The sequence below is a fragment of the Miniopterus natalensis genome, chromosome 7 (assembly GCF_054644295.1).
Source record: "Miniopterus natalensis isolate mMinNat1 chromosome 7, mMinNat1.hap1, whole genome shotgun sequence".
NCBI classification, from domain to species: Eukaryota; Metazoa; Chordata; class Mammalia; order Chiroptera; family Miniopteridae; genus Miniopterus; species Miniopterus natalensis.
Genome location: NC_142087.1, coordinates 71,296,654 through 71,314,219, shown reverse-complemented (window position 1 = coordinate 71,314,219; position 17,566 = coordinate 71,296,654). Strand labels below are relative to the sequence as shown.

Below are 17,566 nucleotides of genomic sequence, written 5' to 3'. Positions count from 1 at the left end.
AATCACAAGCTCATTAATGTTTTGAAGTTCATAGCATATGTCAAACAACCTAAATTCTTGAATTTTTTTAACCTAAAATTACTCTTTAAGGTAAAATTTAAGGTAGCTGATTTTGAATCGAAATTAAATGTTAATGTACTTACCATACTTAAGTAACTTCAGATCAAGCCACTTAAATTTTTCATATTTTAAATCAACAAAAACGTGGTTGCTTGATACAATAACAATTTTCAAACTAACTTTTCATTAGCAACCTAGTAATTAGTACTTTTTGCCCAACACCTTCTAGCTCCTCAAAGACTTTCATTTTACTTTACCCAAATAAATAAGCAACAAGAAATGGCTTTCAAAGCCTTTTAAAAATAACTTGAGTCAGGTAATAAGTACTAAAATTTAATTGAAAGATAACCCTCAAGAGAATGAAAGCTTTCTGCTAAACATGAATTTCTCAAAAAAACACAGCTGACTAAATAAACCAGATAGACAGAAGATAACATGCTCAATTTAAATATAGGAAGATGTTCAAAAGGCTTCAAAGATAACTTCCTAATCTATTCTTAATTCCAAGTACAAGTATAAACAAAAAGCTACGCAGCAATAAATTCAAGAGTAAGTTACATGGAAAATTATAAAAGCAAATGCTGTACACAACACCCTCTTAAAGGGTGTCATCTAAAACAAACACTAATTCTCTTCTTCCTAATGAAAAGAATTACTACCAAAATGTAACACTTTCTAGTTGGGTGTTCTACACTCCTCTGCAACACAGGAGTAATTTCTAGGAATCTCCTCCAGCTTGGTGCAAACTTTTGCTACATGTGAAGTCCTGACAATGTTCCCATATATAATAGGCCACCTTATAACAAGCCCTTTTGTTTGTCAATAACTAAACTTCCTTGCAAAAGGTCAAGTGGACTCAGTTTTGCTAAATTTTGTTCTATAGCAAATGAGTGTGAACTCAGAGATGTTTGGAATATTAATGTAGGCTTAAAATAAGCTCAACTTTGTATATTAAAAAAAGGCAATTAGACATCTTTATAACAATCTGGCCTCTTCTTTCTAGGATACCTGTACACGGGCTTCATATTCTAGAACAGGTTGGGTACTGTGTGTGGCTTTCTATAAGTTATCTTTACAAGCATATACACAGAGGTATATATGTATTTATGGCGTATATACAGAGATAAAGTAAGTTCAAAATTGAAGTGAAAATTAGTGCTTTTCATGAACAAAACAGAAAAGGTAAACCACAAAAACTAACCAGAAAGATAACTTGTCACTTTTCTATTGAGATGTTAAAAAAAAAAAACACCAAAAAAACCTGTGTATCATTCACTTAGAATATTTTAGACACACTTGAAGAGACAATCTAGGGGAAATCCAAGATTTAAATTTCATGAACATGAAACCCAAAACCTTCTCATGAACATTTACCACGACCAGCATATCCAACTATGAGGAAAACAAGGGAAGCAGAGCTCTTTCCATACAAAATATGTTCAATACTGTATATTTAATATATTCCTTGCATATACACACATATTTCCTTCAATGTAATTAGTTTGGTTATATGGGTATTTATCATTCTCATGTTAACAAAATATTCTCATGATAAGTGTGATTACCATTTAACACTTCTGTAACTTTACAAACCAGATGAGCTACAGGTGAGGATATGATTGTTGCTCCTACATAAAAAATAAAATCGCCTATTTTCTAGGCCATAAACTTTTAAAGGCATGTCATCCAGTTGCGATATTCTCTTTAGGAACAGCAAACACTATTATATTGTGATACGGTTTTCCTTATAAGGCAAAAATCCATCAGAAATCCACTTGAACGACAGAAAAACTTCAATGAAACTCAGGAACATCTCACCAGGAAAGATACCGTTCTTGCATATTTCAACGTGGGAGTAAAGATTTCTTCATTCAAATGGTCTGAACAGCGCCAAGTTGGACCAAGAACATTCAATAGTACAAATGGCTACAGAATAATAAAGCCGAGGAAGATTTAACTCTCCTGATTTAATTTTGTGAGGCTAACTTTATAAAATTCGTTATCCCTAAGAACATAATTCTTCACACCAGAAGGAGAAAAAGATACAAAAAGCTCATAAAGCTCAAATATGACAGCCAGGATCTACAGCTCCCTGACTGACTGCTGGTCAAGTCTCTAACCAAATAAGAAATATTAGTCACCCCCAGCCAAGAACTTGGTATGTCAATTATGTCTCAATAAAGCTGGGGGGAAAAAATTTTTTTTTCATTTAATCTAGAACTGAAAAAAGAGTGAGGAGGATTTTAGACAACATCTCCAGAGAAAGTAACCACTTAAAGCAGCGGGGGTGGGGAACGTCCGGCCTGCGAAATCATTTGGTCTGGCCCTGCCAAGGCAACCGTAGGCGGGGCTCAAAATTCAATAAATCTAGCAGGTTGTTGTGGTTTTTCTTTTCATAGCTAATTTTTAAGTTGATAATTTTGTATACCCCTCGAATGATATAAATATCCAAATGGCCCTTGGCAGAAAAAAGGTTCCCCACCCCTGACTTAAAGTCTTCCTGTGATCCCTGTTGCAAGTCACCCTGCCATGGTCACCTCTGGCGATAAAGGCTGGAAGTAAGAAGCGAGAGAAATAAATGGGCAAAATCACTTTCCATGCAAGAATCAAACTTGCAGAGGAAACGGAAATAAAGCAAAAAGCACTGGGTAAAAGTATCACTGACAAGATGCCATCTGTGAGGTTTGTGAGGAGTAAGTGGGCAAGTAAGCATGGCAGAGAGCTGACCCTGCGCCAGTTGACAACTAAGGAGCTCCTGGGGGGTCTGGGACGCCTAGAAATGCAAACTGCGGACAGTCCAGTGCAGAGCGAGTATTCTAGAGCATTTCTGTTTACCTGAAATCCCAAACGGCCACAACACCCAACAGGTTCATTGTTAAATGCACTACCCCCGCCTCTTTGGGGAGTCCGCTGGCTGCTGCGTCCTGGAGGCTCTGCCACCACCTCCACAGGGCTTCCCCACCTGAGCCCTCAAAATTGGCCAAACCCGTGGGCTGACCCATTGCTCAACTGAGTATTACACAGGTTACCCGTGAAGGCTGTACAGAAGTAACAAAGACCGCCGAGGACCTGCGTTCACTGGGGTACAGCCAACAGACGCCGACTTTCTCGGGACTTGGAAGTGCTGACACCCCACAGGTCCACGCGCAGGTGGTTCCCTTACCTGCATAGAAGCGGATGAGGCAGCCAATCTCCGAGTCCATGCCTTCCTCCTGCACCCTCCACAACTCCCCAAATCCCAGCTGAAAGAGGTAGTCATTTTGGATCTGCAAAGGCTTCTCGTCCGCCTCCAGGCGCCGGGTGGTCTCTCCGTGGAGCTGCACGTAAAGGGTGGGCGGCGGGGGCGCCTGCTCGGCCATCGCCCGGGTCCCACCCGGGATCGACTGGGGGCGGCCAGGGGCCACGGCTGCCGCCGTCTTTTCCTCCCGAGGCGGATCGCGGGTGGGCCCGTCGGCGCCGTCACCCGCCCTCGGGGCTTTGGGGTGCTGCAGAGGCGGGGAGGCCGTCGGGGAAGGCGGCCAGGCGCCCGCTCCGGGCCGGATGTGTGCGGAGCGGTCCGGCAGGCAGGGCTGGCCCGGAGCTCCCGCTGGGGCTGGGGCTGGGGCTGGGGCTGGGGCTGGGGCTGGGGCTGGGGCTGGGGCTGGGTCGGCCTCGAGCTCTTCGGACGACGAGGAGCCGCCGCCGCTGCTGTAGGGGTCCAGCCGGTCGGACACGCTCTCGGCGCTGGGGCTCAGGCTGAAGCTCTCGGTGTCGGAGGCCCGGCCCGCGGCCGCGCCGTCCAGGGGCAGTGGGGCGCCGAGGTCGCCGGGGCTGGAATCCGAGAGCGCGGGGCTGACGCGCGAGGCGCAGTGCGCCCACCCGCTCGGACCTCGGGGCAGCGGCAGGTCGCCGGGAGGCGCGCGCGGCACGGCCCCGACGGCAGCCAGCGCGCTCTTGCCGGGGGGCGGCCCCAGGTCCCGCGGCTCGGCCGGCTCGAGCCGGGGGCCGGCGTCGGGGGGCCCCTTGCCCAGCACCTTCACCACGCCGCCGCCTTTGTGGCCCACCTGCAGCAGGCGGGCGGCCACCTCGCCGGCCGTGGTGTCCAGCGTGCAGAGCACCGGGCGCAGGTAGGTCGAGGCCGTGTGGCGGTCGAAGACGTGCACGCAGCCCCGCCGCAGCTGCTGCCTCACCCAGTCCCGGTCCGACGGCTGCAGCTGCAGCATCTGCCGGTGCTTCATGAGCAGCGTCTTCCTGTCCAGGCTCCGGGTGCACAGCGACGCCGAGGCCGAGCAGGAGGCGGAGAGGCCGGCGGCGCCGGGGGAGTGCGAGGCGGCAGCGGCGGAGGACGACGACGACGAGGACGACGAGGCGGCGGCGGCGGCGGACAGATTCCTCTTCAACCGCCCTCTCCTTAGCAGGAGGGAGTTGGCGCCGCTGCCGGACCCGGACACCGGGGCCGCCCCGCCGGCGGTGGGCTGGAGCGCGCCGCGCCGCCTCCTGCGCCCCGCGCCTCCCGCCCGGCCGGGCAGCGGCCCGGGCTGCGCCTCGCCGGGGGCCTCTTCCCGCGCCCCGCCGCTCGGGGCCGCCCGGGTCAGCGCGGGCTCCGGGCTCCGGCCGCCCCCGGCCGCCGCCAGAGCTGCTGCCGCCGCCGCTGCCGCCGCCGCCGCCGGAGCCCGGTCCTCCCGGCTCGCCTCTGGCAGCAGCTGCGCCGTAGCCGCGGCGGCGGGCTCCATTGCAGTGGGGCTTCGCGCTTCCCCCCCAGCGCCAGAGGCAGCGGGGGGAGAGGGAGGCGGTGAGGCGAAGGTGGGAGACCGCGGCGCGGGGAGACCGGAGAAGCCAATGGCGTTCGGCGCGGCCGTTCCAGGGGATTATGTGGCAATTCGGAGCATTCCGTCGGTGTCTCGGTGTTCCATCTCGTGCGCCCGCGCGCCGCCCGTCCGCCTCGCAGCCACCGCCCCCCCACACACGCCCTCCCCGCCCGGGTCGCGGGCTTAGCCGCGCAGGCCCCACCCGCTCTTCCACCTCCCGCGGGCTAACCAGCCGGGAAGCCAGGCTCATTGAATATTAATCACGCGCCCGGAGCGGGAAGCCGGGAGGCGGGCTGGGCGGCGCTCCACAGGAACCTCATGAATATGCATCACCAGCATGACGGCATTCCTGGGACAAGTGGAAGAGACGGGGACGGAGGGGAGGCGGGGCTTCAGGGTAAACAACCTGACGCGTGCGTAAGGGGGCGGGGCGGGGGCTGTTTCCCGGGAGGTTCCTGCTCTGGTCTCGAAAAGGGAGTGGCCTAGAAGAGACGCGCGCGATGCACCCTGGGAGTTGTAGTGCCAGTGTAGGGACGGACAGGCCCGAGGGAAAGGGCAGAACTACAAACCCCAGAGATCCTTACGTTATGCCCCACCTCGCCACCCGCTGCTGGCCATTGACAGTGGGTATTGTGCCCTCTGCTGTTGAACTGTGTGCCCGGGAGTGTTCGTGTTCATTAATTTGTGTATAACCCTCCCCAGTCTCGCTCTCTAGAAGACTTTCGTTTTCCCTACTAATTGAAAATAAGGGCTTTGAGGGACTCTAAACGGTACAAAGGTCTCCGGTGCTAGGTCCTCCCCTCCACCCATTGAATGAGCTACAAATACACAAACTAAGCCAAGCTCACTTTTCCCCCACTTTTTCAAGGCCAGAGGAGACAGTGTCTGGTTATTAACTTGGACAGTTGTTAAAGGTGCCGTAGAAATCGTGCACCCCGGAGCCAGTCTTCTCCCACGCCTGTACCTGAGAAGGAGAAGGGCCCAGGGCACGGGTCTCAGATTCTTCCTCTTGACCTTGAGTTTGGAGTAAATGACACGGTCAGCAGCGGAAAGAAGCAGCCCCAGGGGAATGCAGACCTCGATGGGATCTGAGATGAGCTGGTCCTGTGTGTGCACTCTTACGTCTTTTCTTGTTTTTCCTTTCAACATTGGGGAAATATTTTCTCCCGCTACAGTGTTTAGTTGTCTGAAAAGTTGCACTTTCTTGTCGGTTAAAACAATATTGTAGACTAGACTATGGTAGCTTTTATTTAAAAGAATTTGGTAAACCTTTTTCATTGAATTATCATTCCCCCACATTGCTTTATAAATCTTGATTTTCATATGTGAGGCTTTTTCAGCTGTATACTATCCAGGGTCTTAACTTCAATAAAGGTACTAAACTTGGGGGGGGAGGGGGGGGGAAGAGAGCAAGAAATCAATGGGAACTTGTAGCTGAAATGACGGTTAAGGGCAAGGAAAGTTGTACTTAAGTTATCTGCACAGTTTCATTGAGGAGGAATGAAGGAAGCTACCAGAACAAAAATAAATATTTCTCTTGATTCTTGAAATTCAGGAAAATGATTTTCTGTGTTTTTCTTTTGAGGTCTTATGTCCTGGCCTCATGAAACTAGTTTTATTCCATTTCATTTTGATCAACAGCACAGAGTTCCATTTTTAAAATTAGGGAGAATGCAGATTCTCCCAAGAGAAAGGAGATAGTCAATTAATTTAACAAAAAAAAATAAGCACATTGTATACCTACCAATCACTGTATTGTGACAACTGAATAAATCAGACGTTGTCCTAGCTTTCATAGAGCTTATAGATAGAAAGAAAGATATTCAACAAGTGAGAGGGATGTAGGGAAGGGGAAAAGACAGGTACCATAGGAAGAGACAAAAATGAAACCAGGAGAACTGACCTGGTCTAGGAAGTCAGACAATAGAGACCTACCTATCTTTGGGTGAAATTTTCTGTAATGACTGAAACTGAGTACTTGCTGAAAAATCAATCTCTGAAATAAAGCCAAGAGTCAGAGAAAGAGGTAATGATATTGAAGTTAAATTTTAACTACACTAATCTATATGTTGCTTTGAGCAGCCGCTAACACAAACTATTAGTTCTAACAATAAAAAGAATGGTATTTTAAATTAGCCTCTCTTTAATAAGACTAAAAAACAAAGAGCATGTTAAATTTCAGTACTGAGACTATTTATATCTGTTGATTCCGTAGTTGATTTCCTACAAACCTCTAATTTTTGTTCTATTAAGAAGTATATATTAGCTCCCATATATCTGCTTTCTAGAGTTATATTTCTTTAGCTAATGTAACAAACTCAAGGGAAGTTTGTTTTCATCATAAATACGGGCACCTTTGGCCCAATGTCCTAAGAAATTATAAACAATATGGAGTTTCCTTAAAAAATTAAAAATGGAACTGCTTTATGACCCAGCAGTTTCTCTTCTGGGAATTGAAGAAACACAAACCACGAATTAGAAAGAATATATGCACCCCTATGTTCATTGCGGAGTTATTACAATAGCCAAGACATGGAAGCAACTCAAGTTCCCATCAATAGGTGAGTGGTACACATATACAATGGAATATTACTCAGCCATAAAAAAGAATGAAATCTTATCATTTGTGACAGCATGGATAGACCTAGAGGGTATTATGCTGAGAGAAATAAGTCAGGCAGAGAAAGATAAATACCATATGATTTCACTTATATGTGGACTCTAAAGAAAAAAATAAATGAACAAACAAAATTAAAAGAGACTTATAGACAGAGCAGACTGGTGCTTGCCAGAGGGGAGGGGGTTAGGGGGACTGGGTGAAAGAGGTAAAGGGATTAAGAATAAGTACAGATTGGTAGTTACGAAATAGTCACAGGGATGTAGAGTACAGCATAGGGAATATAGTCAATAATATTGTAATAACTATGAATGGTGCCAGGTGGGCGCTAGAAATATCAGGGAGAACACTTTGTAAAGTATATGATTGTCTAACCACAAAAAGAAATTATAGCAGTGTACTTAATCTAGCTCTGGTTCTTTTCGTTTAGCCTTACACAGTCACCTAGCCTTTTTATCCGCAAGGAATTTTGTTCACTCTTTGAAGGTGTTTATAAGCAAAACACCTCCTCCACGGGGAGAATTTTTAAAGAAAAAGCCTTGTCCAGAGAATTTAGTATCCAAAATATTGGAAGAGGGTGGGGAGGGGATTCCTCGTACACACCTGCCAGACTTGGTATGAGGAATTATTAAATTGGGGGGAGGAGGGGACTAATGAATACTATTAAAGTATCTCAACATGAAAAAAAAGGAAATGCAGTTCAGCCTTAAAAAGCAGTGTGTGATGGGAGCGTGGGGCAGGGGAAAGAATGTAGAATACAATCTCTACATAAAGAAACTATTGCATGCATAGTGTTCATAATCTGAAAGTCCCCGTATTCCCTTGTACTCAGAATAATGAAAATCAGAGTTGAGGGGAAAGAACAGTTAGGATCCACAGTGCGATTCATTCCTCGTTCCACCACCAAACCTTCCATACAGTTACTCAACTTGGAGGTGAGAGGAGAGACAGAGAGAAAATGAGAGTTCGTAAAGAGTAGCCAGTGCCCTTAACACCGGATCAATTGGAACCTGGCAGTGGAAACAGTACATTGATAAGGGGCATGAAACTTGTACTTCGAGCCTACTAGTGTTGTGAAATGTCACTCAGAGCATCTGAGCCAACACGCACTGTACAGTCTCTCTGAATAAGAAAAGGATTTCAGTGCAGGACAAATGTTTTCCAGACACCCATGAAAGAGCTTCTCCTACTTAAAAGCAGAGCGGGGAATAGGCCAGTATCCTGAAACCACGCAACTCCTGAATGACGGCCCCCGCAACCTTTCAAGGGTTTCAAACGTACAATCTAATAGCACATTTCTGACTAGCCGCACTTTTCAAAGAATCACATCTTAAAATGCTAAAAGATAATCCTGAAAAGAAATAACAGATGTAAACTTTGCAAACCCCGATGCCAACATGTTAAAATATTTTCACAGTTAAGTAGAGAAGAAGAGAACATGATTTTCAATTTACTGCCACAGTTTATTTTACGCCGTGTGATTTATTGCTGACTTGCTGTGTTTTGCATCTAGGTTAATCCTGTTTGCATCCTCAGATCCAAGATAAAAGAAACTATCTTTGGAATTTTTTTTTCTAGCATAAGCAGTTGGAATTTTAATGGAAGCATGAATTGATAGCTGGGATGCCTTCGGTCTGAATTGCTAAGGACTCAGCTGTGTCCAGAAATAAACTCAGAAAGATGCAATATACAATGTAATACATTTAGTTAGTACATTATGAACAAGGAATCTAATTATAGTTTCACATTTTTATATCCCTTGAGCTACTAGTGGTTTACCATGACTAAATTGCCCACTGTTTATTCATTCTTTTTTTACTAGGAGGGATCCATTTAGCAAATTACTGCTCTGGTGCACTAAATGAGCCCCAGGTGGCCAAACTGAATTCATATGTTTTCTGCTCACTGGCAGGATGAGACCTCCTGAGCTCTCGAAAGACTTACCCCGCCCTTAGAGGAACTCTTCAAGAGCCTAGATTAAACACTACCTCCTTAGGTAGTCCATTTTATAGATACAGCTTGACAGCTTTTCAGATTTTTAGTGTCCCCTTTTTAATCCCGTAATCCTTTGGGTGTTTTTTATTATTTCTCACATCCTGCCTCATAGAAATAAACGTGTGTTACACGTGTAGTCACAACGAAGTATTGGACCAACACATAAAGACCATGAAGTCCCAGCACTTCCAGTAACGATGTAAATTACAGTAGAAAATATAGTCAACAACTATGTATTAAACTTCTGTGTGTCGGCACCATTTACCCCCATGAAACAGAATGGACAGAAATGCCTGCCCTAAGAAAGCTTATATGCAGGCATTTTTGTTTTCTTTTAATCTTTAATTAAAATTGATCTACTCTCTTCTTTTGTATAGATAGTTCTTGTTTTAGGCAAATGGGAAATATGAAAATCTAGATATATAAATTATATATTAGGTATGAATATTTCTTCCCAAGCTATTCTTTATCCATTCTCTTATATATGACTTTATCATACAATTACTTTAAATACTGGCTTCCTAAAATCTTACTACATTTAAAATATATTAATTTTTAAAAATTGATGTATACCCAGCTTTTTAGAAACCCATTTTGGCTTCTAACAAGTGCCTAATACCCCTTTCCATCAAGATTCGCATCTAACAAAAATCCTTCCTACATCACTACAAGCATTTCCCCTGAATCTTCCATGACTAAAAATAGAAATATATCCTTCCAAAAATGCTTCCTTATACTTAAAGTCATTAATTATACCCCAAAGAAGCAGCATGGCTATTCTCTCTCTCTCTTTTTTTTTTTTTTCCCACCAAAAGAGAGAGGTTATAGTGGACACAGTCCTTAGAAATCTTGCCCTTTTCTATTTCCCACAACATCCACTGGTCTGTACTTCTAGGTACACAGTACTCTATTTATTTCTTAAGGCTGTTTTAACAAAATGCCATGAACTGGGTAGCTTAAAACAACAGAAATGTATTCTTTCACAGGTCTGGAGGCTGGAAGTCCAAAAATCAAGGTGCTAGCAGGATCATGCTTTTTGGGAGGGCTTGTGGTGGTGGGGTGGGTGGTCAGAGTGTATCTTTTCTTGCCTCATCCAGCTTCTGGCAGTTGCCAGCATTCCTTGGCTTAGAGCTGCATCACTCCAGTCCCTGCCTTCTGGGATCTGTCCTTGCTTGGCTTTCTCCCTGTATCTCTGTGTCCAAATATCCATCTTCTTATAAGGATACCAGTCATTGGAACAATGTCCTCTAATCCAGTATGATCTCATTTTCATTTGATTGCATCTGCAAAGACCCTATTTCCAAATAAGGTCACATCCTGAGGTTCCAGGTAGATGTGAATTTTCAGGAGACACTCCAGTACACTAGGTGTTTTATATTGCTCTTCAGAAGCAACAATCTGAAATTTATCAGAATTTCAGGCATTAGTAAAATTCTCTCCCTGCCTCCCCCCACCAGAAAATTAGTGACCAAACTAGGGTTATTAACATTTTACTCATTCATTAAAATATATATTCTCTGTCATATGTCACTCACTCTGTTAAGAACTGAGTATATGATAGTGAATAAAACAATTGTAAGCATTACTCTCAAAAATATTTTTAAACTACAAATATCATGAAAAATACTATGAGAGGAAGTGCATTTTAACACACACAAAAAAATAGGAAAGACAAGTCTTAGCATCAAAGGTAGTCCCTTTAAATGAACAAAGTTAACTTTATGAAAAATTTCTTCCCTTGTCCTTTCTTTTTTTTTCTCTCTCATATAACCACAGACCAAGAAGAATACCATCCCAAACCAGTACCAGATTTCAGAAAGACGTTTTGGAATCACAGGACCGGAGCTTGCAAAGAGTTGCTGTCTCCAGTGCTCTTCCATTCAATGGTTATAGTAAATACAGAGCTGAAACTTTTGAGAACTTAACAATTTACAACCATAGGTTACCATATGGATCAAAATATTACAAAAAATGACCACTGACCAGTGCCATAACATATGTATAATCTTGCATATGGGTGATAAAACCGAAATGCCAGGAAAATCAAGGAGAAGGGCTTGGGCTCAGGTTGGTGTATTAATGTCAGATGTAATGATGGTGACAATGGCAGAATAACATTCTCAGTCTTCTGCACGTTCCATAGTTTAAAAGGTGGCTGTGTGTAATATTTGGGGGGAGTTTAATAATATACAAAGTTGGAAGGTAGAAGTTCTCATCCTAGTCCTGGTGTTAGACCAGTTGAGTCTGACCTTGGGAAGATACTTGACCTCAAGGAGGCTTCAGTTACTAATTTACAAAATGAAGGGGTTGAACTAGGTAGTGTCTCTAAAATCTCTTCCAGCTCAAAAAAAAAAAATCAAAAATCTGATTCTGGCTAAAAACAAAATTGTCTAATTTGGAATATTGGCAAAAGTTTCTGTTAGTCACAAAGCAGAGACCTTCACATTTAGATGCTATTCATTTGAAATAAAAAGGCTCTTAAGACTGCTTCTTGCCATTTAAAAGAATTTTCAATGCATTTAAAGTAACAGCAGGTTTATTCTGACATTTAAGACAACTGCTGGGTTTCCAGTCCTTTGAAATATGAATTTGTCATGAATAGGAACCAATCCACGACAGCAAGATTCCCAAGCTCCAGGATCTTTAACAGTTTTCCCTTTTATGGTCACGGATGGGTAGAAAGCTCCTTAGCACAGCGTAAGGTCCCAGAAACTAGAACGCTAGCCCCAGCGAGGACCCGTGTATGAGGCGACACGGGCGGGCATGCTGACGGCAGCCGGAGTCGGCCCAGATGCCCATCAGCAGCGGACTGGACAAACGGGCGGTGGCATAGCCAGGCTGGAACACCAGGCAGCTAAGTGAATGAACGGCTACAATGCCAGGCAATATGAGTGAGTCTGAAAAGCGTGCTTAGTGAAAGAAGCCAGACACAACTGAATGCTGACCACGTAATTCCGTTTATATCAAGTTCACGGACAAGCCAAACTAATCTCTATTTTTTCAGGATGCAAGTTAGGTGGTAAAATTGAAATGAAAAGAAACGGAAGTAAATCACACAAACCAACGAGGTAGAAGAAAGTGGGTTACGACTGGGAAGGGGACTCGGGAGCCTTCTGGGACACTGACAGGGTTCTGTGTCTTGACCTAGGTGCTTACCTGGGTCTCTGTTTTAAAAATAATGTACAGTTGTATTTTTTAAAAAATATATCTTTATTGTTTTCAGAGAGAGGAAGGGAGAGGGAGAGAGATAGAAACATCAATGATGAGAAAGCCATTGATCGGCTGCCACCTGCACGCCCCCAACTGGGGATCCAGCCCCCAACCAGGCATGTGCCCTGATCGGGAATCGAACCTGCAAGCTCCTGGATCCTAGGCCAACGAGCAACTGCTGAGCCACACCCAGCTGGGCTGTGCTCTTGTATTTTATACACTTTCCTGTTTGCATTTTGCTTCATAACAAAGGGCTTTTTTGTTTAAAAAACAAAACAAAACGACTGTATGGCTTTGTTACACTCTGAACAAAATGTATGTTTTGTCAATAAAGTTATGCTGTTCATCCCACCACTTGTTTAATTCATTTAGAATTTTATTTATAATTTAAAACAATTGGTAAATTGTGAATCTAATGTAATTCAAGAGAGAACTTTAAACATTACCTTAATGCTAAGAGAAATACATTCATTAGAGAAAGTTTAGACAATACTGAAAACTCTATAAAGATGCAAGGGAGGAACAAAAAACGTTTACCCAATAGCCCAGAGTTACTATCACATATTTCCTCCCAGGTTTTTTCTATGCATTTTAATGTAGTAGAGATCAGAATGTAATTACAATTTTCTATCCTCTCTTCTCACTCAAAACTATTGTATAAAAACTTTTCCATGTTATTAAAAAAAAAAAACTCACCATAAACATAATTTTAAATTTCTAGATAAATATGCATCATCTGGGAGAACCCTAATTTATTCAAGCTCTCCAGAAGGTGTGAACTACTGATCAGGCAAGATGCTCTGCCGGCCCTCAGTGTTTTGATACTATTTTTTGTACTGTTCTATTTGTGGTAACAAGAAAATGGTTATAGCTGATATTGCTTCAGTCGTCCTTCCTTATCTCCCCATCCTTCAACCACAATTTAGCAACATTTATGTCAGGCAGTGCCAAAGCCCTTCGTAGATGAGCTTATGGGGAAGTGAAATGGGAAAACATTTATTTACCAAGTGCCTCTAACATGCCAGGGTACCATGGCCAGATTTAGCAAGTAAAAATACAGGGCACCCAGTAATTGAACTATTTGGACATATTTACATGAAAAAAATCATTTGCTGTTTATCTGAGATTTGAATTTAACCAGGTGTCCTGTATTTTATCTGGCAGCCCAGTCCCAGAGAACTGCCACCCTTGTCATATGTCTTCTAACTTAATCCCTTTGACCCCTTTGAGAGTTAAATATGATGATTCCCATTGTAAAGAAGAGCTCAGAAAGGTTCAGCATCTTTTCTAAGGTCACACAGCTTGAAAGGGGCAAAGCAAGGGTAGAAACCCAAGCTTGTCTGGCATTAAGATTAGGGTTCCAAATTTGGTGGCCTACCCCCTAGTGCTTGAGTAACAGGGACCCAACTCTCCCTCAGGGACAGGAGGTGTTTTTGGTTTTTATTTGCTGCCGTTGTTTCTTTAAAAAATTGCTCATCACTCCCAAGTGTCGTTACGTTAAAAACAAGTACCAATGGAAAATAAAATAAAATAAAGAAACATGCTTACTATACCCTAGTGACAGCACCAAGCTACTGAACATGATTTGAAAATGAGGCCCAGGAAAAGAGGCTTTTCATTGACACAGACCAGCTCTGACACCCTCCCCATCCCCATCACACATTCTGATCACAGTCAAATGAGGCAGTTTTGACTCTGGCTCCTGAAGAGCCCAAGAGTGTTTGAGCATTTGTCTTCTGATGGGCTTTTTATTTTATTTTTTCATGTTTCTGATTAAAATAAATAAATAACACAAAAGGCGAACCTTCCAAAGCTGGCTCCTCTGGAGCCTGGGAGGAAGCGGGACGACAGTTAAGCTCTCTTCATCTTCCTCACTGGGCACATCCCAGCCCGCAGCGTGGCACCAACCGGGCTCCCGGAGCGACCGCTGTGGTCTCTCTTCATTGACCCCTTTGGCCTACTGCTTCCTTTCCCCACACGCAGATGATTTCCAGACACGCCATTTGGCAAACAGATTGACCACCTCTCTTGAGCAGAAGGTGAAACTTCCCTTGGCCTTGAAATAAGGAGGTGCCGGAGGGAGCAGTGTCCAGAGGAGTGGGTGTCGGAGGGCAGTGGGTGTCGAGGGGCATCCGAGGTGAGTGAGTGTTGGAGGGGACTGGGTATTGGAGGCAAGTGCGTATTGGAGGTGAGTGCGTGCAGGATACCGAGGGGACCTGAAACAGGGAAAGGTGACCAAGTCCCAAGCCCTGACTATGCTCCTGGGATCCCCATGGATGTGGCTCTCTGGCAAGCCCAGCTGAGGTAAGTAAGTAGTAGGGCCCTAGAGGACACAGACCTCCACGGTGCCTCCCACGAGGCCCCCAGTCCTCACTCCAGGAAAACAGATCTGGCCAGTGGCATCTAGCTCTGTACCAAAGAGGGTCAGAGGCTCTCTCTTCCACACAGAGGGAGGCCGGTGGCAGACTCACACCCAGCCTGTGGCAGCAACTAGCAGCTATACTTTCCCTTCTGAAGCCCTGGGAACTCCGGCTTCTGTCCCATCAGCCCCAAAGCAGCAGGGCCCTGGCATCCTGGCCAAGCTGGCACACTTGCAAAGGGCAACCAACTTGCAGGCAGACAAGGGAGTTGGCCAGGAAGCAGGTGGCAACTCCAGTGCGAGTTTATTAATTACATGTCTCAGAGAGGAAGGTGACCAAGGCAACCCTAAGGATTCTCTCAGCTGGACTAAACTTTAGACAGGCTTCTTCCTCACTGTAGGCCCTGACTCCCTTTACTTAGAGCATTTTCTCTGGAAAACTCATTGCTGTCTGTTCTCTATCTGCTCTGAGATGTTTGTAGTTTTTTTAAAGCCTCTTGCCAGTTTTATAGCCCAAAAATGTCTTTCTCAAGGACCTGGGAGCCAGGTGGTGAAGTATTATCATCAAAGGAGGTAGATTCGCTATCTCCCAGTGGCCAAGGGAGATGAGGAGCCTAATTTCAGTGGGCGTCTAGATCCAAATTGCAAAACTATCTCCTATCATAAAAACACGAGAAGTTTATTTTTCCTTTGGATAAAGCCAGTTAGCTAACAGAGATGGCAGAACATCCTCAGTACTCTGCCCCTTGCTCACCCAGGCTTTAAAAACCCTGCTGCCCCCTGATGCAGTGGAATGAAGCTCAGACTGAGTTCCGGTCTGTCTCCCTTATTGCTATAGCCTTAAATAAAGTCTTCCTTGCCTGTTTTACTTTGGCGCATCTTTGCTTTGGAAGGAATAATCTAGTTTCTGATATTTTCCTAACTTTTAAACAAATTATAATTTTTGCATCATGCTTGTAAATTAGAATTGCCCTAGGACAGAATTGGACATAGATTCAAAGCTGCGAAAGTGAACAGAGATGTGACTTGAGAAGAAAGGTTTTCCTTCCCCAAAACATCCCCACAGCTTCGCCACTAGCCTAGCTTGACATGAAATGACCACATTCAGATAAAGTAACAGATCTGAGAACCAAGGTCTTTGAAGGCAACAGAAAGAACTCACCACTCCCAAGTCAAAATTAAAAAGCTGTGTACACTATACCAAAAAAATTAATTTGAGATGGATCTTAGATCTAAATGTGAAAGATAAAATTGCAAAACTTCTGCGGACAGGTAAAGGCCTTAAGACACAACAGCTCTAATATAAAAGAAAAATGGTAAATTAGACTTCTTTCATAATGAGAACTTCTGCTCACCAAACACATCATTAAGAGAGTGAAAATGCACGTCGCAGACCACAGAAAGACAAAGGACCTGTATTTAGAATGTATAAAGAACTCCTACAAATCAGTAAGAAAAATGCAATCCTTTCCAAAATAACAGGCAAAACCATTTAGCGCTCAAACAGGCGCTTCACAAAAGAAGATATCAGAAAGCCAGCTAGCATGTGAAAAGATGCTCACCATCACGACACATCGGGAAAATGCAGACTACAACTACGTAAGATACCGCGACACACCTTAGAAAGGCTTAAATTAAGAGTGACAACACCAAGTGATGGCAAGATATAGAGCAACTGGAACTCTCCCACATTCCACTCTGGAAAACCGTTTGACAATATCTGTTATGACTAAACATACGCCGTCTTCCACTCCCAGGCATGGTCACCGAGAAATGAATGAATGTGTCCACCAAACGGTAAGTAGAAAAATATGAATATGCACAGCATCTTCATTCATAAGTAGTCAAAACTGAAAAACAACCCAAATATCCATCAACAGGAGAGGGGATAATTATACATGGGAATGCTGCACAACAATAAAAAAGGACACGCTGCTGAAACATGCAGTAACATGGGTGAATCTTAAAGACTTCATGTTTACAGAAAAAGACACAGAAGGGCAGAGATTATATGCCTCTATATATGAATGAAGTCTAAGATAGGCAAAACTAACATAAACTGATATAAGCCAGTCACAAAAAGACAAATATCATATGATTTCACTTATATGAGGTACCTAGAATAGTCAGATTTATAAAGACAGAAAGTAGAATTGTGGTTGCCAGGGGCTGGGGGAAGAGAAAACAGGGAATTATTTAATGGATAGAGAGTTTTGAGTTTTGCAAGATAAAAAGAGTTCTGGAAATTGGTTACACAACAGTGTCAATGTATTTAGCACTTAAAAATGGTTAAGTTGGTAAATTTTATGTTATGCATATTTTAACACAACTTCTAAAAAAGCATAGATAAAACTAATCTGATGGAAGTCAGAATAGAAGTTAACCTTGGCCTAAGGCAGTAACTAGAGGGGGCTTTAGGCTTCTGGTAAATATTCTATTTTTTTAAATCTGGGTTTTAGCTTAGAGGTGTGAAAGTTTATAGATCTGTGTGATATGAGTTCCTTATGCATAATCCTTTAATAAGAGGTTTTGTCTTTG

At 44.0% G+C, this 17,566-nt stretch overlaps 1 protein-coding gene across 1 annotated transcript in view; it reads right to left on the bottom strand.

Moving 5' to 3' along the window:
- The window catches only part of PHLPP1 (PH domain and leucine rich repeat protein phosphatase 1), a 176,072-nt gene extending 171,111 nt beyond the window's left edge, over window positions 1–4,961 (bottom strand). Inside the window, exon 1 of the mRNA XM_087819143.1 lies at window positions 3,224–4,961. Coding sequence (XP_087675269.1) covers window positions 3,224–4,772 — 1,549 coding nt within the window. The 5' untranslated portion in view covers window positions 4,773–4,961. The remainder of the gene's footprint in view (window positions 1–3,223) is intronic.
- Window positions 4,962–17,566: the final 12,605 nt, after the last annotated feature.